The sequence below is a fragment of the Struthio camelus genome, chromosome 2 (assembly GCF_040807025.1).
Source record: "Struthio camelus isolate bStrCam1 chromosome 2, bStrCam1.hap1, whole genome shotgun sequence".
Classification (NCBI taxonomy): Eukaryota; Metazoa; Chordata; class Aves; order Struthioniformes; family Struthionidae; genus Struthio; species Struthio camelus.
In genome coordinates, this window is record NC_090943.1 from 102,783,353 (window position 1) to 102,808,529 (window position 25,177).

Here is a 25,177-nt window from a genome sequence, read left to right on the forward strand (position 1 = left end):
CCTGGCGTCACAAGGGCTTTCTAATGCCCGTAGTGCCGTTGGTCGGGCGCGGCCGCCGAGGCTCGGGGGCGCGAGGCGTAACGGGCGCCACGGCCGCGCCGGGCCCGGGGGCGGCCCACGGGGGCGGGCTGTGGGGGCCCTCTGGAGCCTGAGCGGGGACACGGGTTCGCTTTGCAAAACGCAGGGCGTTTCTCACCGTTTTCGGACTAAGTATGCCTTCAGGATGCATCTCTGACGGGTATATGTGAATTTTAAGCTGAAGCTTCTTGCTTTCTGTCTGCTCCTCTCTTCCACACTCGCAAGGCTGCGGGGACTTTCTGCTAGTGATCAGTCCAGAAGATCCTTGAGACCTCTGTTATTTTGGGTTTTGCTCCAGCCTGGAGCAGCCAGCATATGGGGAGGGGGGATGAAAACTGTGGAGGGGAAGAGTAGCCTGAGATTTAGGATTTAAATCTTACACCTGCTGCAGGCAATGGCACACTATGTAGCTCTGACAAGCACTTCAAGGAGAAAACAAGACACCCATGGGTTTTCTGTGGTGGAATTCATGACAACTGTTCAATTTACTTACCTGTGATACAGAGATCCTTAAAATATTGCACCTGCAACTTGTTTTTCTCTTGCTAGAAATGACTGTTTTCTTCTATTAAGGCCACAGATTCGTGATTGTTTTCATAAGACATAATTTAGGATCTGTATCTTTTGAAGCAAACATAGAGTTTTATGTAGTATACTTTGAAACATTACACTCATATCTTTGTTAATATAAAACTCCAGTTGAAGCCAAAGGAATTCCAGATTTTCGGTCTTCACTAGAAGCTTCTTAAGTAACCATAACGTCCGTTACACTGAACAAACTGCTAATCACCATTTATATATCAATATAAAATAGGTTTAAAAAAAATAAAAATTAGTAGTGTACTTTTATTTTCTGGTACGTAATGATAACATCTAAAAAACATGTGCAGTCTTTTTGTAGATGTTTTTCCGTTATCCAAGTGGTAAGTGTAAAGGCTGTCAAAAGTCTACAATTGTTGCAGAAAGCAGTAAGAGATGCTTGTGCTGAGAAAGCTTTAAAAAGAACTAATTGAATATATATCATTTCCATCTGCAGTGCTTCTCTAAAGTCAAACCATCGAGAGTCTCTGAATGTGGAAAGCGACACAACAGCTTCTGACATTTCTGAGGTGTGTACACGAGAGCTTTACTTCAGGGCTATCTTCACTTAAGCTGCTGACTCTAGGGCATTTGGAACTGAAATAATCCCTTTCTCCTCCTTTTTCATAAAAGAGGGAATATTGTGTCAAGTATTGTCTCTCTATAAAAGTGTCAGGCGGCAAGGCAGAGAATAACTTGTTACTGCTCGCTACAGAACAGTGTCAGTCTGCTAACACACCTACAAACACAACTGCTTTCCAGAGAACTATGTTTAGTGTAGACAAATCTACGAGGCCTATGTGCCTAGAGACACACCACCACGCTGTTTGGACACTGGTGACTTCAGCCAGAGAAGAGAGAAAGGTTTGGAGGGCCCGCATGCTGTCCAGTAGTTGAAATATCCAAGTCGATGCTCTGCCATGTCACTTGGGACGTCTGCAATTGGAAAGGTAGATCCCCTATGAAAGCAAACTACGCTATTATTTCTCATTACGTTTTGTTACCTAGGAATCTCAGTCGTGCCCCATTGTGCTAGGCATTATACAGACACTGAACAAAAATGGGAGAATTAGCATTGCATTCACTTTAAGAGAAGACATGTATTGCATTCTTTATTTAGGTGCAAAATGAATGCAGCAGAGGCAGCTCAGGGTTCTTCACCTGGTTTGGAGGCAGGCAGGACTTGAGCCAGTGGCCTTGTCACACACCAAGACAGCTGAGCTTCTCTGTTAGTTCCAGTGCTGCCGCACCTGCTGCCTTGCCCTCACCTGATCTGAGTAGCCTCCAATTTTGGGAGGGTAGATCTCTCTTCATGGAGTTAGGTTGTGTGCTGTCTTTCCCCATGCTCAGCTACATGCAACAGAAATTGGATTAAGATCACCTGTTTACTGATATTTTTCATAGATCTGGTTATCGCATGACTCTCAGTCTATGTGGGGGAAGCTGCAGAAAATATGCTATTCTATAGGTTTGTTTCACTGAGTATCTAACAGACTATTTAACACTCTTTAAGTAAATATGCATGTTTATTTTAATGACAGCGAATTGTTTGAAACATAGCACTGGCAAGTGAGATACTCCTAGGATTCCCCTATTTAATTTTTATTTGTTCTTTGCTCCAGGCTTCCATGTAACTCCCCCTGCAGCCATAATGGACTGCAATATGCTTTTCTATCGCAGGTTTTAAGTACTCTTTGAAAAACAGGCACAAACTGTTCTGCAAATGATTCATCTACAAAAGGGTCAAGTGAAACAGGCCACTGGGTGTTTATGCTACCTTCAGAAAGGGAATATCCTATATTAAGCGCTGTGCTAGGCTCACTTTGACTCACAGTCAGCTCTGTCACAGGCTGAACTGCAGCATGGCCTTGGGTGACCCCCTTCCCCTAATCTCTCAGGGTTGCAGTTTCTCATTTCTGAAATGGAAATGCTACTATTTCCTGTGCTTACACAACATGATGTGAGGATAAATGTGTTAGCATTTAGAAGGCATTAAGACAGGAGAGGTGGCCCATGTAGCTATCTACATAGACTATATCAGGGAAATCTAGTCAACTGACCAGGGAGGTGGAGGCATGTCATCAGAGCCTACAGTCATTCCACCTCAATGGGACACTTAAAGTAGGAGGATACTGCCCTCACCCTCTTCCGCCTCCATAAAGAGGTAACTTATTTTTAGTATTCCTCTGTAGGATCACATTGAGGGGAAGTAGGAACTTAAGGCTCCCCACTCCTGAGTGACCACAGTGCAAGTTAGCAGTTCCACGTGCCTGCCACCATATGACAAGGCATGTGAAAAGAGATGACAGAGGTCAGTTAGTATCCTTATTGCCTGTGAACATAGGTCTCTATCTGCCTATGCACTTGGACCGCTGTAGCTCCATGCTCCTCCTCACACAAGAACATCTTTGGAAAACTATTGTCTCCCTTAATCTGGCTATGACTGCCTTAACTTACCTTTCCTGCAGATTAAGAGTGACAAATCTTGCTCATATTTGGACGTCCACAAAGTGCATGAAAAGTACCACATAGGCTACGTGCTGTGGTTCACACTGAAGCTAGGGAACTGAAAAACACCATAATCAGAGTCTCTGGACAAAGTGCAGTCTCACTCCTCTCTGAGAGAAGCACCTCAAGAGGGCTATTAGCAATTCCTTTTTTATATTTGCAGGATGAAATGCAGAACCCAAAGGGAGGAAAAGACGCTGACTGCCAACTTTGTGAAGGAGCCCATGTTTCTGGGCCTGTCTTGGAAAATCTGACGGGCGGTATGTTGCTGTTGGTGATGTGAAACATGAGAAAGGATTTCAACTACAATGTGCTAGGATGGGCTACAATAAGTTTTAATCTATCTCGCCCTAAACTATGCCAGGGCACTACTTAGCAGTTTACAGGTTTAGTGCTTTCAAATGGATTGTGAGCTAGAGCAAAGCCTGTTGAAATCAACAGACTTGATTTTCAGGACAGCTACACAGCTTACAGGTGTGGCATGAGTGAAGCAGAGAAACAATAGGGGCTGTACAGAGCAAGAAGAGACACAGGAAGGGAGAACAGAAAGAATATGGCGAGGGAATGTTAAAATTCAGACAAATTCCTATAAAATGACATCTGGTAATAGAAAAGAAAGCAATATCTAGATCCTGAACAGGAATCATACAGAGAAGAAATATCAGGTCAGCAGTCAGTTCACTGATGTGCAGCTTTAGAAGTAAACTGTCATGACCAATGCAGTCCCCTTGTAGTCTGCCAGTATAACGTAGAGTGAAATATTTCTCTTGAGACCTTCCAGCTTCTTCCCAGTTATGAGTCTTTTCTTGCCAATGATCAGAGTAAGCTGTCACAATACACAGAGCATGAATATCTGTGAGGGGCTACACACACTCATCACTTGACAGGTCACCTTTTCTTGAGATATGGCTTCAGCTGAGCTCAGGCCGTCCAACTTTGCTCAAACTATAACTTAAGTCAAGGTAAAGATCAATAGCAGGCAAGTTCACGTGACTGTTAGAAGAAACTCTTCATGCCGTCTTGGACATTAAGAGTAATCCTGCTCTGTTCTTCGCAGTCGTCCCCCCTCCTTTTTTTTCCCACTTTGATTCTCTTTGTTCATCGGCACAGTAAGAGGCCCGATCTCTTCCGCCTCATGCACTATGTTTGCATCATTTGACATTCCAGTACTGTAGGTTATATTCCAACTTCATATATACATCAGCTTAAATAGAAGAGGCACATTTAAATGAGAGAGGCACACATACGTAGGAGAGAGAAATTAATATGGCACTTTAATCCTGATATAAGCATTCATGTAGTTGCATCATGTTTTGGCTAGGTGGCTCCTGATCAAAAAATGATATATATTTGAAGAGGCAAATGGTTCCTGCGTTGCATTAAGTTCCAAGCAAAGTCATTCCTCTCGACAGCTATATTATGTTATTTCCATGAATAATCTTTGATATAGTTCTAAGAAACCTAATTCTTTCTTTGATTCTGTACAGATTGTCAAGATTCTTTACAGAAAACAACATCATCAAGTCTTAGAAACACTTGCCATGAAAGCAACAGACCTCTCTCTGTAGCTAGCTGGAATGAACCTTCGAATGTGGGCACGATGTTTTTCCCAGAGAAGGAGTCCATAGGCAAAGAAGAGCCAGCACACCAAACGAGAATGCTGGGCTGGCTAGAAGAAAACGTAAAGGGAGAAGACACCATTAAAAAAAAATTGTGGGAATCTGAGAAAGAAAAAGTGTCACTGTCAGAACAATTATCAGTTAAATCCCTTGTATTTCCTCATGAAAAGCCATTTGTAGAAATGGGGGAGTCGCTACTAGATTGCATTATTAAAGAATCCCCCATAAAAGATGTATCTTATTTTCTCACTCAACCCCATGGTTCTCTGTTCAAGATGCATCCAAGTTTTGGTACCGAGGAACTGTTTTCTGGAGAGGATAATCTGAACCTGGCTGGCAAAGCTCCCAGTCCAAAAGGAAATATGGTAAGATTTCTTGCTGCTTGAATAGAGGCTTAAATGATGAAAATACTGTTCTCTGACAAAGCTAGTGGCAGGTCTTTAAATGACATGTATATTGTAGTACCTTGTGTGTGAGTGCTGTACCTCCCTGATGTATAATATGAAAGAGAAGTCTTAAGAATATCAAATGGAGGTATTAGATTTGCACACTGAATTAACTGAGTTCTGAATGAAAGGGGCAATGAATTTTCACTGAAGCTCCCATTCAGCTTACAATTGCTACCTCTTTTGGTAGGCAGTCACTGGACAACAGCTTGACCCTTCAAACACCTGGAGGGAGAGCAACAATAGTTTTTCTCCTGGTTCCTTGTATGAGAACGTTATGTATAAACCAGCTCTGATGCAGTCAAACAGAGAAGTGAAAAGAACTATAAAGAACCATGTAATTGATTACAACAAAAGAGGAAGCGCTGACAGAGAGTTTCCATCAGAATCTGTAAGATGCTGTTTTTTAGTTTTCTATCTTTTTTAGTAACAAGTAGCGTAAGAAAAAAAATTAAATACAAACAGTTAAAAAGATTGTGGATCAAACTCTACTGCCATTATTATTAATTTTATTAGTTTTAATATATTATCTAGCAAATTCAGTAAAAAAATTCAATGCCCTCTTATGCAAGGTAAGATAGGATTCCAACTCTCCAACTCCATCCAAAAGACTAAGTCAGTAGCACTTCAAGCAGATTTTATTGCCTTCTAACTCTGTTTTCAGCAAGTAAAATCTCCCTTCTATCAATTTGCTGGAAATTCAGTAAACACCTTGCTGCATAGAGCGCTCTAAGACATTTTTTCTCCTATTACTGTAATGTAAACATTTCTCTTTCTCCATTTTCTACAGTCAAGTGGTTTGACCAATAGTTTAGTCTTGATTTGGGGTTTTTCTTTTTTGCTTTTGTTTGTTTGTTTTTTTTAATTCTGACCTTAAAGCAAGAGTTTACTGTAAGTTGGGCCAAAATCTGACAAAGGCACTCTTTAGACTTCACTCCCCTGGATCCTGATACTGGTGCAAGTCCTTGCAGGCATTGCTGGAGGGTGGGCTCTTTGTTTTTTCATCATTTTATAGCACGGATTGAAAAGTTCCACTGAAGCTAATGAAGAAATAGTTTGAATAAATAGACCTGAGTATAGACTGAAAGGTGTCACCTCTTGTTTTGTAATAGTAGAATGACACAGCTCTGCTAGTATTGTAACAGTATAGGTGAAGCTTATTCAAATTTATCCTCAGCTGCTTTCCTGCTTTCCCTGAAGAGTTGACTGTCGAGCCATGTGAGCTCTAATTTTTCTAATTGGTTGATGGCAGAATGTGGTTATCCCCCTAGGAACAACTTAAAGCTGATAAGAAATCTTTACGCCATCGTTCTGAGACATCACTTGCTCCTAAGGAAGACTACAAGCAAGGAGGCACAAGGAATAAAGTGATCCTCTCCACTCGTAAAACAGGGAGCCCCTGTCTAAGCCCTTATGAAGCATCCTCAGACATGTATGAGGCACAGTATTCCAAGTACCACTTGGAGAAACTACCATTTCAGGAGGAAATCATGAACTTTAGTGGGGTCATCAAGGAGCTAGAGCAAGGCCAGCAAAAACAAACCCAAATCATAGATCTTCAGTGTGATGATAAGCTTTTGAAGAAGGTTAAAGACAGGGGAAAACTGTTGCTCAGGGAAGGGGATTTACATCTGGATGAAGTGACAAAGAGAATGAGGCAGAATCAGAATAAACAGCCAACTCAAATCATTGATTCTTACTCTGAAACCATTTCTCTGGAGACCAGTTTTAAAGAGTTGGAGACAAAACCTGTTCAGCAACGGCATTTTGAAGAAACTGTAAACAAGCTGAAGAAGGATACTGAAGATCTAAGTGAAGGAAAAGGCAAGGTCACAAAAGAGAAAAATGAGGCTAAGAGGTGGCTGGTAGTCATGCAGGAAGCTTTATCCAATGCCACCAAACATCTTGAGGAAGTTGGGACTGAAAAAAAAGCCCTTTTGCAGCAGGTAGAAGAACTTAAGTCTGCATATTGTCTCCTTCAAAAGAGGCATGAGGCAGAACTGAAGACCAAGTCTAGGAGACAGTACTTGGAGAGGGGCCATACCGTACACAGGAAAGAAAAAAAGATGAGGGAACTACAGCATCTCAGACAAAAACTGGAACATGAGGCTGAGACTGTCACTTCAGCTCTGCATAGGCTAAGGCAGGAGAAGGAGAATACAGAGAAAGGGCTCCTGTCCTTGCAGACAAAATTTCAGGGAGTAAAGGATGGCAGCTTGGCAGCAAGGCAACAGCTGGGATCCAAATATAAAAAGCTGGCTGCTCAGCTTAAAATTCTGCAAGTAGAATTTGAAAATGAACAAGCCGAAAGGGAGAAAATGCAACAGCAGATCTGTGAATTCAGAATAGAGAACCGAAAGCTGCAGCAACGGAGTGCGAAAGACCAAGAACGAAACCGCATCCTACAGCTTGAAAGTGCCAGGTGGAAAAATAAATATGATAAAGTCAGAGGCTCACAGACAGCCAAGGTATAACTTGAGATCAATACAGCACCGTAAGCATAAGAACCTGTAACAAATAGAGTTCCTAGATGCCATATGCAGCATTGGTAACACTGTCTCTTCTGTTTTAAAACAGGGTGAAATAGAAACGTGCATTACCAACCAAGTCCTACTTACACACTTTCTGTGGACGTGAGCTGTGCATATGCAGCTCTGTAACAGTGGATTAATTTTGCCCATGAAACAACTTGCAAACATATAATGTTGCACAAGCATTAAATCAAAATAGTTAAGTGTAAATCCTATGCTGAACATCAAGGTCCTGTTTACATGTAATTAAAAAAATCCCAAAATAAATGTAGAGTCTAACATGCAGAAGTAGGATGAGGCATTGTCTCCCATTCCATCCTCCAAAAAAAGTGGACTTTTTTTCCTTGCCCTCTTACTTTACGTCAGGTGGAAGCAATGAAGCATATGAGGAAAGTTTTACATTTTGACCCTTTATCTTGAGCAGTTGTATAAAGAAAAACAGTTGTTTTCTCTCTCATTCTTTCACCTCGCTGTCTATGCCAGAATCAGCTGCACTTTAAAATAATCCAGATACTTAGATGTAAAATTCCCTTATAGGAGGAGGATTAAGAAAGAAAGAAGTCATAGAGCAGAGGAGGCAGATTTTGGAGAGGTTTTGTCTTCCGGTGTGTTAGGGTTTGTGCAACATATTCCTAGAAGAAAATATTGTAGGAAATATTTTAGTCTCAGTACCACTTACACTGTTGCTAAGCCCTGAAGCACACACTTCTCCCCTTGCCCTCTCAGGCTAAACTTCCACTGACTCAAGTCAGGGGGTCTGACCAAGAAGTTGAGAGCTAGGAAAGTATTGAAACTTGCATTTGCCTTTAAATACGTTACAGTTGAGAAACTACTCCTTCTCTTAAGTTTTTTTACCAGACTAGAGTCTGGAGTGTGGAAATTTGTCTTCTACAGAGGTTTATACAATCACCCAATTTCAAGCGGTGATCACACACTGTGTCATTTGTCATTTGAGTAAATGAGGGAATAAAAAGTCATGGTAACATCATTTTTTTAGCTTCTTCCAGGGGAAAAGGAATGAAAGGAGCGGAATATAAAAGTAAATATGTCCCAAATTGTTCCTATGGGTTTAGCAGGTTCGCACCTAACCTCGTTCCTCAACTTTGTGGAAGTGTCTGGTCATGCTTTCTGTATAGCTGGCTCTTTCTCCATTAGCTTATGCTGCCCCTGGCTCGGTGGTACCGAGCCCTCTTAGCAGAGAAAGGGGAAAGGCTGTATATACATAATGGTGTGCATTTACTGAGGAGGGAGGTGGCAAAGAGCAGAATCCTCGAACCATTGGTTTTTTGGTGTTCAAAAGACCAGGAGGGCATCCTTATAAAGCTAGCACCTTATCTAGGGGTAAAACAGTAGTATATACTTCACGTTCACTGCAAGCAGAAAAAATCCCACTAACGCATGGAAATAGTGACGCTCATATTGGGCCAGGTGGTTTCTAAATACCAAAGAAGGTATGATGCTGGCTTTGAGAAGAACGGTAGTAAATGGGAGGCTAATCTCGATGGCTAGATGGGAGATTTTTCTCAGAATCTGAGAAATAAGTGTACCAGGATGAAACCTGAGAATACTCCTTGTGCACTCACTTAGTCCACCAGGTTTAATTTACTGAATGGTGACTGAAATTGAGTGGGAATCCTATATTGCATTCTCTTTAGTAACATTAGTTCTATTTGTTGCTTTTATTTTCAGTTGAGAAGTTGCAGATCTCCTCAAATCAAGTAAATTTTGATGTTCCCATTTAGGATATGACATCATCAGTGCTTTCTGATTTACCTCACAAAAACCTCAAGAGTGGGAAAGACTGCCTTAGCACCTTTAATGTGCAGAGAGTATCCCAGCTGTTATGTAGAGTTTGCAATATTTTGGCTCTGGCAGATGGACATATTATGTGTCAGGTAATACAAAATAGATCTTTCAGAAACTATACACAGAGAACCTAGACGCCGATTTCAGATCAGTTCAAATGTAAGCATCTAGCATTTGCTCTTGCTGTATTCTCTCAAGAATTTAAAATACAGGGATCTTTAGATGTACGTCAAAACCAAGGGCTTAAAACACATCTTTACTTCCAGTTTCCTCTGATTTTAGTCAGCCTAAGTCACAGTCAATTGTATTGTGTTACATGGGTAAATCTATTGGGAGTCATTTTGGATTGCTTCTTCTAAAAAGCCATATTTTTCTCTCCCTGTGGAGAAGGGAGAAAATTTAAAATGAGGAGGTACCAAATATTTCATTTTCTTGCCTGTCAGCTCATATTCAGATCTCTCTCTCAGGATGACAAAGAGAAGGAAAGGGAGGACACACAATCACCTATAGTTTTACAGTCAATAAGATCTTGTTCACATTTGTAGCGAGCAAAATCTGCTACCATTTAATGACCATCAAGAGATCAGTTTAGAAGAAAAAAGTGGTGGTCTTATCCCGCTTTCCAGAAGACAGTTTCAGTATGCCCAGATTTATTGCAGTTGATTAGCATCTTTATTAGCAGTCTCTGGAGATAGTCCCAGTGATCTTACATTTAGGTAACATGCTTTGGGATATCTACTAACATCATTAATCTTAGAGTCACCCCTTAAATGAGCCAGGAGTTTAAGATATTTGCAACAGAAATATTAATGTTGCTGTGAGTGAAATCTGAATGGAAATGTCTGTGTATAAACACTAGAAGAAAAAAGTGGGAAGAAAGGGTTAAAAGAATAGCCCATATTGATAAATGAAGAGCACACACTGATAAGTGATCAAGCCTGGATGCAATACTCTAGATGCAGTCTAATGTGCACTGAGTAGATGGGGGATAACTACTCCCCTCGATCTGCTGGCTGTGCTGCTGTTAGTACACCCTAGAATGCTCTTGGCCTTCCTTGCTGTCAGGGCACACTGCTTCCTCATGGTTAGTTTGCCATCTACTAGGACTCCCCCTGCCAGGCCCTTCCCAGCAGGGCGGCTCCACAGCTAGCCTGTACTGTTGCTAGGGCTCCCTCTTCCTTCCCAGGTGAATGACACTGCATTTGTCTCTGTTGAATTTCATGAGGTTCCCCGTGGCCCATCTCTCCAGCCTGCCTAGCTCTGTCTGGATAGTAGCCCTACCATCAAGCATATTAAGTGGTTCCCTGTTCCCCTTCCCAATTTGGGGACGTCTGCAAACCTCATAAACAAGCATTCCATTACCTCCTCCGAATCACTGATAAAAATATTAGATTGGACAGGTCCCAGGATAGATGCCTGCAGTACTCTACTCATACTGGCATCCAATTAGAACATGAAGCTCCTGACAGTCCGCAGGTTATTACCTCTGAGCTGCTAATACCTGCTAGATAGACACTAATTATTAACCACATCTGACTAATAAACCCCCCATACCTTCACCCATTCCCTATTAAAGGGTCTAGGGCCCTGGAAGCAGGGATCATCTAGGATGCAGAAGCCAGCAGGGCTGTGACACACCTCTGTAGGCTAGCCACAGTCATCTGCCAGGATCTGGCAATGAACCAGGAGCTGTCAGGGAACCCTGGGGCAAGAGCCAGGCCCCACAGTGCTCAGCTCAGAGCTCAAGGAGGCCTAAGCTAACTGTCAGGGAGCAGCCAGAGCAGGGCTGATGCACAAGGGAAGATGACCCAGAAGGGGTCCTGAGGGTGACCTGAGCACTGGCAGTGCCTTACCAACCACAGCACAGACTCACAGTATCCAAGTAAGGCAAGCACAGCAGGGGTGGTGACAGCGACAGGTTCTGCCAGTAGTCCTAGCAATCGTCAAATGCAAGGTGACAAGTCAGGTCTAAGATCCAGTCAACAGGTCAGGAATAGCAGGGAACAGGACTAGAGTCATGTCTAGCTACAACATAGCTCAGGCAAGGACTGAGGACACAGGGCTGAGCTTAAAGGGAGCTCCCAGGCCAGTGGGCACAGGGGAGTGGGCGTGGATCCCAGGTGTGACCGGTCAGGGCAGTTAGGGCTAATGGAGGCTTTCAGGAACCGGACAGCTAGCCCAGCAGGAATACAGACCATAACAGATGTATTTCAAACATATATCCCTTACAAGGAAAAACATTATGGGCAGAAATCTGGCCTAAGATGTATGGAGGCTGAATTATGCAAGATTCTGAGCAAAGTACCACCCTATAACAACTGATGAGTCCTAAGGCTATAGGAGATTTGTCTAAAAACTGGTTTGTCATGGCTAATGAAGAGGAACCTGAGAGATGCAGTGAGGACTCAACAGCTGGCATCCGTTGTCCTCTCTGTTGCACACAACCAATCCAGGACAAACTACTTGGACACATAGGTCTTGGTGTTCGTCAGTATGCGTAAGATCAGCTTTTTAAAGGATTTTGTGTAGTAAAATTATCTTCCCCTGAACCTGTGAAGTTTTATGGTGTGTCCTGAAGATCCCAGCCCCAATGAAATTAGTGGACAGCCTGTGAAATCAGAACATTAAAAACAGGTCAGCCTTTGGCTAGATACAGCAGCATGAACCAGACTTTCTTCCATTGCTGCAAATCCTGCATGGAGGATGTGAAAAGAAGCCACAAAGGTCTGTGTGGGTACTGTGTTTTTCACTGCAGATTTAAGGTCAGGGAGGATATCTATAAATCACAGTACTGGCTTATGTCAATCTTTCTGATATTCCTTACTGAAAAATGTTGTTACAGGTAGTTCTTTGAGCACGAGACCCGATTTAGTGGTTAGTGGATTTGTGTCTCACAGCTGACCTTCTAACTGACTTACAGTCTGCATGCTGGCTTCACTCTTCTTAGAGGCCATTGAAGAATCCACTTGGAATATGAGAAAGATACTGCAGCACCTTGCTACCTGTCACATTTCTATCCATCATATTGGAGTTCTGTCACTGATCTTTACTATTGTGCTAACTGTTGTCCTCCCATTTTTTGGTTAGAAAGAGGTAACATCAGCAGCAGCAGCTGGAGGATGCTGGTCTTTCAGCAGCTGAGATTGTTCAGAAGGCACTTCTCTATTCATCAAACTCACCGTTCTATCTATGGAACTGAACACCCAACATATGTATTTTAGTGTGAGGGTTATCACTGCTTCTTTCTAAACAGTTCTGTTTTCATCATCATCCTCACCTTCCTCAGAGAAGTCAGGGTCAATCAAGTCAATAAAGATAAAGGATGCAAAATTGGGGTAATGGTGACAGTTAGTGGAGTGCAGTATTAAATGAACAGCAACTAATCCTTCTGAAAGATCTCAGCCTCTGAAAACTCGGCATCCTTTCTGGCGGATGATATTAATATCTCATCTTCCTTCCTCGCCATTTTCCAGATCACATAAACGGCATTCAACTGAAGTTATCTCATGGCTGGCAAGACCTAAGGAAGAAGAGATAGATATTAAGAGGAGGCATATTTCAAAACTGAAATTAGTTTAATTTTAGCCCACTATTTCAAAAGAGAAAATAACTTCTTAAAGCCAATTAGGAGTGGAATGCTTTTTTTTCCCCTCAGTTGTACCATTGTTTCAGAATATTTGATCGCACTCCTGGCGTATATGATAAAGGTTAGGTATGTTATTTTACCACTTAATTTATTAGGCCTGTACTTGATTTGATATGCTAACTTTTTAGATAATTGATCTGTGACAAATACAGAGCCATTACATAATAACAACATGAACAACAGAGAAAGAAACCGAACTTTGTTGGGTTCAGCTGCAGAACTGGATGGGTAATCAAGAGTTATGTACTTGATTCTTACAGTTAAAGTAACTTTTTTCCTTGTTGCAAGAGTTTTGTTCCTTTCCTAAGCAGAGGAAGAAAATGGTGCTCAGACCCAAAATGTATTGTTCGAATTTGAATTTGTACTGATAACACTACACAAAGCTATCGAACAAAGGAAACAGATCTCCACTTGACCAGATTCCACTTGAACACAAAGAAACACTTCTTTGCTGTTAGAGTGGTTAAATACTGGAACACACTGCCCAGAGAGGTTGTGGAGTTTACGTCCTTGGAGATAATCAAAACCTGACTGGACATGGTCCTGGGCAACCTGCTCTAGCTGATCCTGTGTGAGCAGGGGCAGGGAGTAGACTAGGAGGAGGGATGGACCTAGTCATGTCTAGATGTCCTATCAAACCCCAACTATTCTATATTTGATGATCTGCTTAGTTCGTTTCTCACAGCCATGAAGTAGAATGACTGGGAGTTCATTGTCTCTTCAGTTTCTCCCCCTTCTTTTTCCAATTACAACTCTAACACTGCCATAGATGGCTTTCTTGCTTATTGTTTACTTCATTCCAAATTATGAGTACATGTTCTCTTACTAGTTATATTGTATTTCCCTATTCCACAGAGTCTAGGCTTAGAATACAATTTTTCTTTTCACTTGGAGTGGTTAAAGGGGGGAGCTCTGAAATAGTATATGACAAATGGCACAGGCGTGCTCTTAAATTCTTTTCCCTTACTAACATTTCTGAACACACCTTAATAGAAGCTTAGATGTTTTCAGGAAATACACTATGTTAGGTTACGTAATATATTCTGTATTTTAATACTCAAAAAGCAGATTTCTGATATATATTTATATGTACAACGGTAATTATCTGTGGAATACATTATGTAGCCTATGTACTCGGGATCTTCAGCGTTCCACTTTCTCCTAATACTTCTCTCTGCCATTTGTCATAGCTGGTTTTGGTCAAGGCACAAGAGTTAACCTTCAGTTAACTCCAAGGAAAGGCAGTGATTAACCCTTTGCCAAATTTTGGGTCCTTGTCTGTTCAAACATTCCCCCCCCTTCCCCCCCCCGTTGTTACTCACTAGGACGCAGATCATCTTTCTGTCATGGAACGTAACAGGAAGAATGAAGCATTTGTTGAACTGCAAGAAGAAGTAAAGAATCTTACCCTTAAAAAGAAAACCTTGGAGAAAAAGGTAGATAATCTTGAATGCTTGGGGAATGTACAAATGGGTCTGTGCAGCTGATGAAGATTCTGTAGCCCAAGCACATACAGCTCACAGTGATTCTTTTTCAGGATTGATTATCAAAGTTGTAGTTGATTCACAGTGTTTCCATCAAACTTTCCATGTGCCTCCCGGCGAAGGACGCCTACTCTTTAAATGATTGCTTTAAATGATTTTATGTCTAGTAAAATGCACTACACATAATATCGTATTCACTTTCTATCATTATAATGCCTGCTGAGATTTTGCTACCAGATTTCTAGGTCAGACTCTGGAAATGACTCAGCAAAAAAACACCCTTCGTCTATAACATGAGGTAATAACCTCCTTCTATTAAATCAATCAAGAGATTAAGTTTTCCATTATAATGTAAGCCAAAATGTTTACACTGTTTACTCAGTAACATACGCTTAATTGGGAAGATCACCAAGAACAAATTAAATGTTTTCAGTGATTCTAATGAATTGGGATAAGGAGCATATGCCTGAGGATGTACAGCATTTCATGTGCAGCCTCATACAGTGCATCCACTCCTTAAGAAGGCACTAGAAGGTATTTTGTTGGCAGGAATATTGTGGTAAAGAGTTTGAGCTCCATGGCTAGACAAGGCACTGCAGATGGGATAATGTCTGCACCTATAGATCTTTCGTCCTCCTAGAGTTTTAACCACGGTCACATTGTTCTCTGTGTTAATGTTGCATGGCCTGACTGGCTGACTGACCTTAGGAACCCAGCTCAATATCATTATAGTGCATACTGCATACTGCCTTATTATAGGCTTTTAGAACATTCTCTTTTGGAGTATTGTGTTATGCCCTTGTGTTGATACAATCATGGTGTTAGGAGGGATGGTATCACAACTGAAACTGTTGATATCCTCAAATAGAATTTTAACCTGCTGTACTCCATGACTGTAATAAAATATTCCCTAAATGGGCTTTGTGCTTTGTCTGAAAAAAAGAAAGAGTGAAAGGAAATAACAGACGCAAAAACCAAAATGAACAAAAAAATGAAGAACAGATTTGTAGCCAGCCTTCAAAGAAGAAGGGATGAAATGGGTCTCTTGTGTTGAGGTTGAATACAATTATAATATTACAGCTACAGGGTAACTGCCAGCCAAAGAGGGAAGAGAGAGAAATTATGTGGACTGAGCCTACAACTCCCCAGGCTCCCCAGGCTTTACCTTCCCCTAGCATGCCAGGAGTTCTGAGGTCTCTTACTTCCAAAAAACGGAGAGAGCATCTAACAGAAAGGTTTAGTTGCTTTGCAGCTTATTCCTCTTGGGCTCATCTCTTGGACCAATTGGATAAAATGTAATGGAGAAGAGCCTAAGCTAGTTGACGATAACTGAATGTACAGGCTAAAGGCCATGCTACAAAGATCTGAACGGCTGGTTACCTCTGATAGCTGTGATTCTGCAGCAAAAAGAACGTTGTAAAATACATACTAGAAAGAGGCTCCACATAGAACATACAGAGCATTATTTCCAGCTCAGGGTTTATTATTGACAGTCTGTTCTTAAACCCTGCTACTACGATCAATAGTTTTTATAAGACAATCATGGCATATACAAATTACTGTTGTCTCATACATTTTATCACCATAAATGTTTAGTTACAGAAGTACATGAAAAGCATAGCAATCACAAGACAGTTAATTAATGAAATGAAATCTTTTCAAGACCAAGTTACTGAGGTAAGTTCATCATTATTTACAAGGATAGCAATTAGAGGCTGGAGGTTGTTTGGGAGTTCTGAACATTGTTAATGTAGACATTATATGTACTGTGCTTCTTTTCCCTCTTGCTCCTTGTTATTCTGTGTTCATATAGAGCTTGTAAAATGGAGTCTGGAAGCTGATTAGGGCCCTGAAGTGCAGGAATGTGCTAGTAATATATATTTCATACAAGAGGTGCAGGCATCCTCAGCTTGCTAGTTGAGTACTGACTTCTAGCTCCTAGCTAGACAGCTACTCAAGCTCCTTTTGGAGGAATGCTTGAGTACACACAGCCAATAAAATGTATGTGTGTTTCACTGCACCATATTACATAAAGCACAATGATACGGTTGCACTAAAGTACTATAGGGTGGCTAGACGCTGCTGGCAGCACTTAGCTATCTCATTAGCCAGGTAACTTCCCTAGTACAGAAAAGTCCTCATTTTCTCCCTCTTCTACTTCATAGACTTATGCCTCATCCACATCACAGCTATTAATATTATATAGACTTGCTGGAGAAGACAGGCTGTATAGAGATGCTGGCGTTCAGAACGAGACCTGTTTTCTTCACAGCACCCACACATGTCTGCTGACTGTAATGTAGTACAGTCAGCAGAAGTGAAATATGCATCAGGGATCTTGGGACTCCAGCAAAACTAAAAAATGACCACTGCACATTTGTCCCATTTTTACTTCTGAGGTGAGAGCAAAATATAGAATCTCTTGCTGAATTAACGGGGGACAGTTTGCAGGCTTTCACTTCAGAACTTGCCACTAGTGAACAACATTCATGTCTGGGTAAGCCCTGAGCCTCTCCAGAAAAAAACCATCAGCAGTTCTGAACCATGCCAGTTAACTATGTAGGACTACACCATCAAATTCATTTTCATTCCTGAACTCTTCCAAGGTATGAGTCCCAGTTTTGTCAAAGGAAATTCTGGAACCTTCAGCCACTATGTCACCTAGGCTCTAATGCAAGCAAACTCCCACACCTACCAATTTATTTGATTTGCATTCAGAAGTATTATGAATATAATTTGTAATCCTGATGTCGATCTCTTTGGCATCTCCAGCTAGGTTCTGACGAATGTACAAGGAGCAGTAGATAAGTATAAATGGATATGATGAATCATTTCTGTGGTACCACCAAGAAACACAAAAACAATTTGACTCTCAGATTAAGTTTTCATGTAGAATATAAAAATACTGCACATACTATTTATTCTTTACATACAGTAATTGTATTATTTAAAAAAGATTCAATCTTCTACTTAAAGAAAATTGAGTTAGGACAGGTTGGTTGGGTTATCTTTTCATGAGTGTTTCCCAAGCAAAACAAACACTTAGATCCAGTCAGGGACCTCTTCAGAAGTTAGGACTCTCTCCAACTTCATGCTTTCCTAATCTCACAGTATAGCACCCTTCTCTTCTGTGAGAAAGGCTAGCTATAGTTCCCTTCAGTGTTCATCCCAGTTGCCTCTCTAACCTGTGAAGAAGGGTGGGCAAACCAGGAGTGAGCAATATGAAATGCTGCTTCACGCACATGATGACAGGATCACTTGTTAACACTGCTGGTTCCTAGGCTGTTTCCAGGAGCAAGGAGCCAAGCTGTATCACAGTTCCTATGTCACTGGAATTCCAGTGCAACTCTGTAGTGCCAGACCTCATGGCTATGCCAAACTAATGTTCGGCCCACCAAAAAAGGGGTTCATCAGGTCATCACGGAAGAGATTGCAAACCCTTGATCCTCAGCCTAGTCACTACCTCAGTGGTGTGCGTTATATATCTTATGGGACAAATCAAAACTGGCAGAATTCCCAAAGCTAGAATTATAATGAATATATTACTATCATATTGTGTGAGCATCATGAAGAAAGGGGACTGTAATGGGAATTTACCCCATTGCATTTCTACTTCACCCACACTAAAAAAATTGAGTTATGTGATTCAATGATTTTTCCTTTTTAAATGAAGGATAGAATTTTTAATCAAACTTAAGCATGTTAAATAAAGGCCTGTTGCACTGTTGAAGTCCTCAGTTCTAAACTAGTGTAACAATACTAAAAGAAATTTCATTAGTGTAACACTGGACTGACAAATGGAAAAATCAGAAAATCCTGATCTTAGGAAACAAGTGAAAAAGAATACCCTTATGAAATCCTTCCAAACTAACTTAAGATTTTAGTAGACTCAAGGGTTTAGATATTAGCGTTAGTATACGGAAGTATGTAAGTATATTGTTAAGTATACTTTGAAGCATGCTAACTACATCCTAGAATAAGAAAAACTATACTTTCAGGAAGAGAGGTAAGTTTAATGACTGATACAGAATTTGATTCCCTTTTTATTAATGGCCCATTTATCTACAGGATTCAGGAGCTGGCCATCAGAAACGTGGACATGGTACAAAACTGTCTGACTTGCACAGACCAGAATTAGATAAATATCACAAGCAAAACAGCGAGCTTCAGAGCCAGGTGAAGAGACTACACCTGCCTGAAACAAACAAGCAAATAAAAACCTTAGAAATACTTGTGATGGATATCTAGGTGCCATAAAGCTTCAGTCACAAAGTATCTATTTCTCTTATAATGTTTGATTAATGATACACTCTTTGGACATACATAAACACATGAAAATACCTACATTTTCTGGTGGTGTGAATTATATTACTTATAGTACACGGAGGTTTCTCAGAAGCTAGTACTGTACAAGTAACTTATCCTGAGGAAGTATTAAAGCAATTTTTCTCACATGAAAGTTCTGGGAATTGCTGTAAGTGTTTAATAAAGGGTTCCAGAAACCACTGCTACTTCACATAGAAACTGACTGCCTTTTGCCCTCCGTGCTTTCCACTGGCGATAGATTTTCCCTATTTGCTAATTGTATGTTTATCACATTATTTATTTAAATTTCTTATTGTTTTCTGAGATTGAAAAACTAAAAAATAATCTGGAGTTAAAGGAGGAAGAATGCAAGAGACTTACAGGAGAAAATGACAAACTTCACGAAGATTTGAGAAGCATGACATTGAAGGTACAGAACCTCTTTCGAAAATCCTGAGTAGCCAGCTGCACTGACAGAGTTCTTAAAAACTTACTGATAATAGGACTGCATCTCTATACACAGCAGTGTATTGTATTATATAGAGGTAATGGACCTTCAGATTGCGTGAGCTTTTCATCTGACCTCCTCAAATGAGAAATGTAAGACAAAGTTAATGCCAGGGCGAAAAACCTACTGAATTCCTACCTCCGTTTGATATCCTTTCTTTCTAACTGAAGGGGAGGCTATATAATGCTGTCTTGATTTGGTGTGTGTGGAACTTCATGTAAAAACTAAATCCTTTTAAGGCTCTTCTTATGTCAGTCCTTCTGAAATGGGTGGTATTACCTGCTTATGGCAAGTACGAGATAGGCAATGGAGCTGACTGGTGCCAGCGGTCTCCTTTCCCCATACGGAGGATATGTATCATTTATACATATATGTATATGCAGGTATGTGTATGTACCTACCACAATTATATTAGAACTAATAATTTTTTAATTTTATTTTTAAAGGTAGTATCATATGAGAAAATTATTGCATGCCCTGATGAAAGGCTTGAGAGTTCCCAGCTACCACAGTAGGTTGATTGATCTCACTATTGATCATATTCCTTGTTTCGCAGAGGTGTGCTTGAGCATGTGTGTGAGTGAGAGACTAATACTTTCTCGTATCACAGAATTAGAAAGAATAAATGATGATAATTTATAAGACACGACCTGAATTTTTAGGAGAGAAAGCTACTATTACTGGAAAACTTCAGGGCAAGTCCTGTTTGTCTGATATGCATAACCAATATAAAAATATAGGCCACAGTCCTCAAGCAAGAGGACTTGCAAGAGCAAGGCAGCATACAGCATGCTCTGATGGCAGTTCTTTTGAATCTTGGCATAGAGGATTACTGCTAACCTTCTGTCTGCTGTGCTGACTGTTAGATGACACCATCCCTTTGGAAGCTGTAGAAAGAAACGTCTAATCCACGCCTCAGCTCCTCCATAGCATATGCCGTATAAAGTACCTAACAGAGTAAAGTGGCAGTCATTGTGGCACTGGGCTCTGAATTGAAGTTACCAAAGGAGGGGCACATTTTGTTATGCTAGCTCTGCTGTGAAAGGTACTACCAGCTCATGCCAGGAGGGCAGAAACAGACAGCTGAGGCTGGTACACCAGAGCAGCCGGGAATGTCTGTCTACATTACACGGTAAAACATGACACAGCGATCTCTGCCTAACCCAAGCCTGTGCTGCCATACTTACTTCCTGAAGAAGTACAGTGATATTCATGGAGCACTGCCGTGATGCTAAGAAGTCCTGTTGGAGGTTAGCTTATCTGGGGCCTCTGTACTGTCTGTCAGTCCCCAAAATTTCTAGTTGCAAGGATAATATGGATGGAGCCATTGCTTGAATGTCTGTGTAGCAAGCATTTGTCCAGCTTTCACCTTCTTGGCTCACAGTGGCCCCAAAGACTGCTCTTGGGGTCGTGTCTGGGCTCCCTATGACAGCCACAGGAAAAGGACTTGGGAGCTCTCTTTGGCCTAGTTGAAGGTTGCCCAAACTTAACCCTTTTGTAGCGCTTTGGTTGTTGACTGGGATGATGGTTTTGCACTATATAGAGCTTGAAGCATGCAGATTACTTTTAGCCAATGGATTTTTAATCTTATCAACAGCAGGAAAAAACTTGTTGGCACCAAAGGATAAGAGGTTATTTTTTTATTCCATAATGTAAACAAATAATTGTTACTAATGCAGTTCTAGCCTGGCTATTTGGCAGATTTGTGTCATTGTGCTAAATTTTCTCTCTTTAAGTGAAAGGATATGGAATTCTTAAGTCTGTCTTTGATTAAGCAATCACTGTTAGCAATGACAGAAGTTACCTAGATTATCAGTCGCTTTTTTCTGTTCCTTCTGTTTCTCACAAACACGTCTAAATTAGTCAAACTGACGGAACGCATCATTTCTCAGTGTATTTGTGTCAAGGTAATACCCAGACAGATCTTTTTCAGATAAAATAGAGAATCTGGATATCTTTGAGGGAATTTTGCTGCAATATGGCAGCTAAATTTCCTTCCTGGAATTTAAAACTGGGAAAGCAGTGACTTTCAAAGAACTCGCATAAATCAGTCCAAAGCCTAGCAGATCTCACTAAGAGCTACTGTATACTTGTTTTGTTTCCTTTGCTACTACCTAGTTGGAAGCAGCAGACAGGATTCGCAGGGCTCAGGCTGGCAATACGAGCAGTTTGTGCCCTCATCAATTTCAAATTGTAACTTGGTCACTCAGTCACAAACAGTGAAGAGGGAGAATAACAGGTCCAACTGGGAGATTCTCAGTGGAATCTGTTATTAATAGCTGTCACGTACAGTAACTGTTTGTCATTTTGAAAAGTACCATAGAAATTAATAGGAAAAAAAATCTTAGAATTGCACATCTGTAGAATTCTTTCTCTAAACTACAAAATGTAATGAAGAGTTAATCCTTGATACAATAATCTTAAACTATAAGATCATCTTTATTACTATTAAGGTAGCACTGACAGGCTTCCATTGCTACTGGAGCACAATTTTGCTAGGCTAGATTATAAATATAGAAAATTGGAGAAAGTCCCATATCTGAAGCGCTCACAGTACAAACCAGTAAAACAAATAAACTATGGGAAAGGAAAATAAGACAGAGACTGGAAAAGTTATTTGCCCCAATTCACACAACAAACAGATCAAGGACAGAGCTGGTAGCTGAAGCCAAGTCTCCTAATTTCAGGCCGTAGGCCCTGTCCCCTTGCTTGTGTCAGCTTAATTTAAGTGTTGTAACTGTCTGTTAAATTATCATGTACTTAAGTATAGATTTTACAATAAAACACTTCTCATGAAGATACATGCACATACAATATTTGTAGCAGAAAATACTGCTTAAAAAAAACTGTTAGCAGAAGAAATATTTCTGCACAGCAGCTGAAATTTCAACTTACCAACTCATATATGCATTTCACCACTACTCCATTCAGGCAAGTAATACACCTTACGTTTACTTGGACCGTTTTGGTCCCTCAGACATAACTGAGTCCGAGTTGAAAGACGTACCCTGAGAACCATCTGCTACATTTTCCAGATATGTAATTCTAAGAAGAGACAGCAATACTCATCACAATTCTCTCTTGATTTCAGTAGTCACAACAGGATTACAGAAGGGTAGGAAGTCTCCACCTATTAGGCAACAGGAAATTTTACAGCTTTTGACACTTTCTGACAAGCAGTAAAACTTGTTCCTGTCTGCAAGCCTATGAAAAGGCCCACTGAAGTCAATGAGCTACTTTTTTTTGTTTGATGGGAAAAGGGGTTACTTATCAAAATTATGGCACTGAAGTGAACCTAAGGAGAATGGGGAAGTAGTACAGTTCTTGGAATACGGTCGCACTGAAACGTATGGATAGCTATAGCAAAGTCCAGAAAAAAACAGCTGAGCTAAAAAACACATTTTGCTAGTATCTAAAATTCCAGGAAAAATTCCAGGAGATAAAGAACTTCCTGAATTTACCATCAAGATTTCCCCCTATATTACAAACAAGATCCCTCTTCCAGTCAGATTACATTTTAGCCGGCTTTTTCTTGGCAAGTCCCAGTGTGCCATCCAAAACTGAAAACCAGGAAGCAGACAGGTTGGGACTGTGTGTAAGGAACCACCTCTGGCATTGCTTTGCTAAATCCATCTCCCATAGAAGCCACAAAGAACATGCTAAGAGACACTCCAATAGATTCCTAAACGTTTTGTCATCCCTAACACAAATATTAAGGCAGAAACAAAAACTATATATAGATCTATCTCCACCATATGTCTATAAACAGCTGTCTGTCTTTTGCTGATAGCTCAGAAAAAAGAAGTACACATCTGGGAGAATCATTTAAGAAGTTCAAAATGAAAACTGGAAACCTAAGGTAAACATTAGTTATAGTCCATAGGCCAGAAAAGATGGTGTTAAAAATGCTCACCCTTTTTAGAATATATGTTATGAAATTGAAGGCCCTTTTCCTAACAGTTCTAGCTGTAAACTTTAATTGAAAATATTTTAAAATGCAAGGAGACAATGCTTGCACGCTAGGGGGAATACTGCTATGAATTCCCAGTGTTCTTTCCAGTCTTCTCAGAATTATCATCCAACATGAGAGATGTCAAATAGGAAAGCTGCAATAATTGCAATTATTGTCAACATGTAGTTTATTATGTCTGTGAAGAGACACAAAGAGCAGTCTGTGAAAAAATCTCTCCACAGCTTGCTTCATTTACTGGTTTAGTCTTTCCTTTTAGATTATAAATTGTTCAATAGGGGTAGAGTACTTCGTACAGTGGAGCCATGGCCTATTATATAATAGACTTTAAAGGCTCAGCTGTAGTACTGCAGTCTGAGACTTGAGCATTTTGCTAAAGCTAGTCCAAGCATCTCAATATTTTGCACACCTTTATAATTAACCTTTTCCTCTGTCCCCACACCCGGCAAACTCATTAAGAGCATCATAAAGGTTAACTAGTAACACTGGGATCAGTTAACTTGCATGGAAAAGCAGCACATAATATTCTAGTCACTGCTTAGAAGACATAGAACAGGGCTAAATAGAAAACCTCTTATGGCATGCTAGTGGTCTCTCTTGCATTTTCCCCCAGACAAAAATACCTCACTGCTTTTCCAAAAACCACAATTAGGGTAAGTCAAACATGCTTGGCCACAGATTTAAAGTCAGAAAAATTTATGACCTTTGCAGAAAAAGTAACATTAAACCATTGGGTAGATATTATGTGACTAGAAATAATAGTACTAGTAGTCATGGATGTTCTCCAGTTTTCATGAGCATGCTTTACCTTCAGTCAATACTTAACAGTTTCAGTGTGTTAAAAATACAGTTAAGACAGAAGTGCAGAAAGGCAGCTTTTGATCTTTTATTTTTTCTTTTGGCATCTGCAGGTTTAAGAGGTTCAAAATCAAATGAATGAAAATGACATGGAAAACAAACAACGAAAGAAGGATGCCATTTACCACTAGCATGGCAGTAAGTTGCATATATACAGATGACGAATAAAAGTTACACAGAACATGACCAAGCACCACTTATTTTTCATTGTGCCCTCTAGGTGAATTGTTCAACTAATTGTGCAAGAGAAAGCTCGGGGACTGGCTTTCGCCTTGATTTTTTCACTGAGTGTTTTGATTATGGCATTTGGGCAGGCTTTTCCATGTTAATATAGGTTTTGCATTTCATTTAATAGAATAAAATTTTCATCAGTATGAGTTTTCCACCTCCTCGTGGAAAAAAAGTAATATATCGCTTTCAAGCACACTGCATAGCATACTTTTGGAGCCTTTTTCAAATAAGCCAGCAAATAATGCACGTCTCAAATCACAAGAGCTAGGAGGAATTATTTTAAAGCAGTGTGGAAACACGACATTTCGATAGCACTTGTCTCAGTAACACGCTTTACCCTTGCTCCTTCCAAAGGTATGCTAGCCTGCTCTACCAAAGGCATCCACGTCCCTTGCCTTTTACTCCTCCCCTCACGGCGTGTCAACGAAGACAAACGGCTGGCACTCTTAGTCAGGTTTTAAAAGCCCGTTCCGCTCAGACCGCTGTCTCCAGCACTGCCTGAGGACAAAGCAGCCGGGGCACAGCCCTCCCGCCGGCAGCCCCCCAGCTCGGCCCCGCAGTTGCCGAGGGAGGCCACACCGCCCGCCGCTGCCACCCCCAGGCAGAAG

The 25,177-nt window shown here is 40.7% G+C and overlaps 1 protein-coding gene across 2 annotated transcripts; it reads left to right on the forward strand.

Moving 5' to 3' along the window:
• The first annotated feature begins 51 nt into the window (after window positions 1–51).
• CAGE1 (cancer antigen 1) lies at window positions 52–24,760 on the forward strand. Of its 2 annotated transcripts, XM_068931903.1 has the most exons (11): window positions 52–238; window positions 1,115–1,187; window positions 3,329–3,425; window positions 4,653–5,149; window positions 5,421–5,621; window positions 6,502–7,698; window positions 14,539–14,649; window positions 19,328–19,432; window positions 19,957–20,021; window positions 23,301–23,369; window positions 24,392–24,760. In XM_068931903.1, the coding sequence occupies exons 1-11, from the start codon at window positions 213–215 to the stop codon at window positions 24,414–24,416; spliced, it is 2,466 nt and encodes an 821-aa protein (XP_068788004.1). In that variant the 5' UTR covers window positions 52–212; the 3' UTR covers window positions 24,417–24,760. The 2 variants fall into 2 exon arrangements, with proteins under 2 accessions (XP_068788004.1, XP_009676299.2); XM_009678004.2 differs by lacking the exons at window positions 14,539–14,649; window positions 19,328–19,432; window positions 19,957–20,021; window positions 23,301–23,369; window positions 24,392–24,760 and adding an exon at window positions 7,808–9,437.
• The last annotated feature ends 417 nt before the right edge of the window (window positions 24,761–25,177 follow it).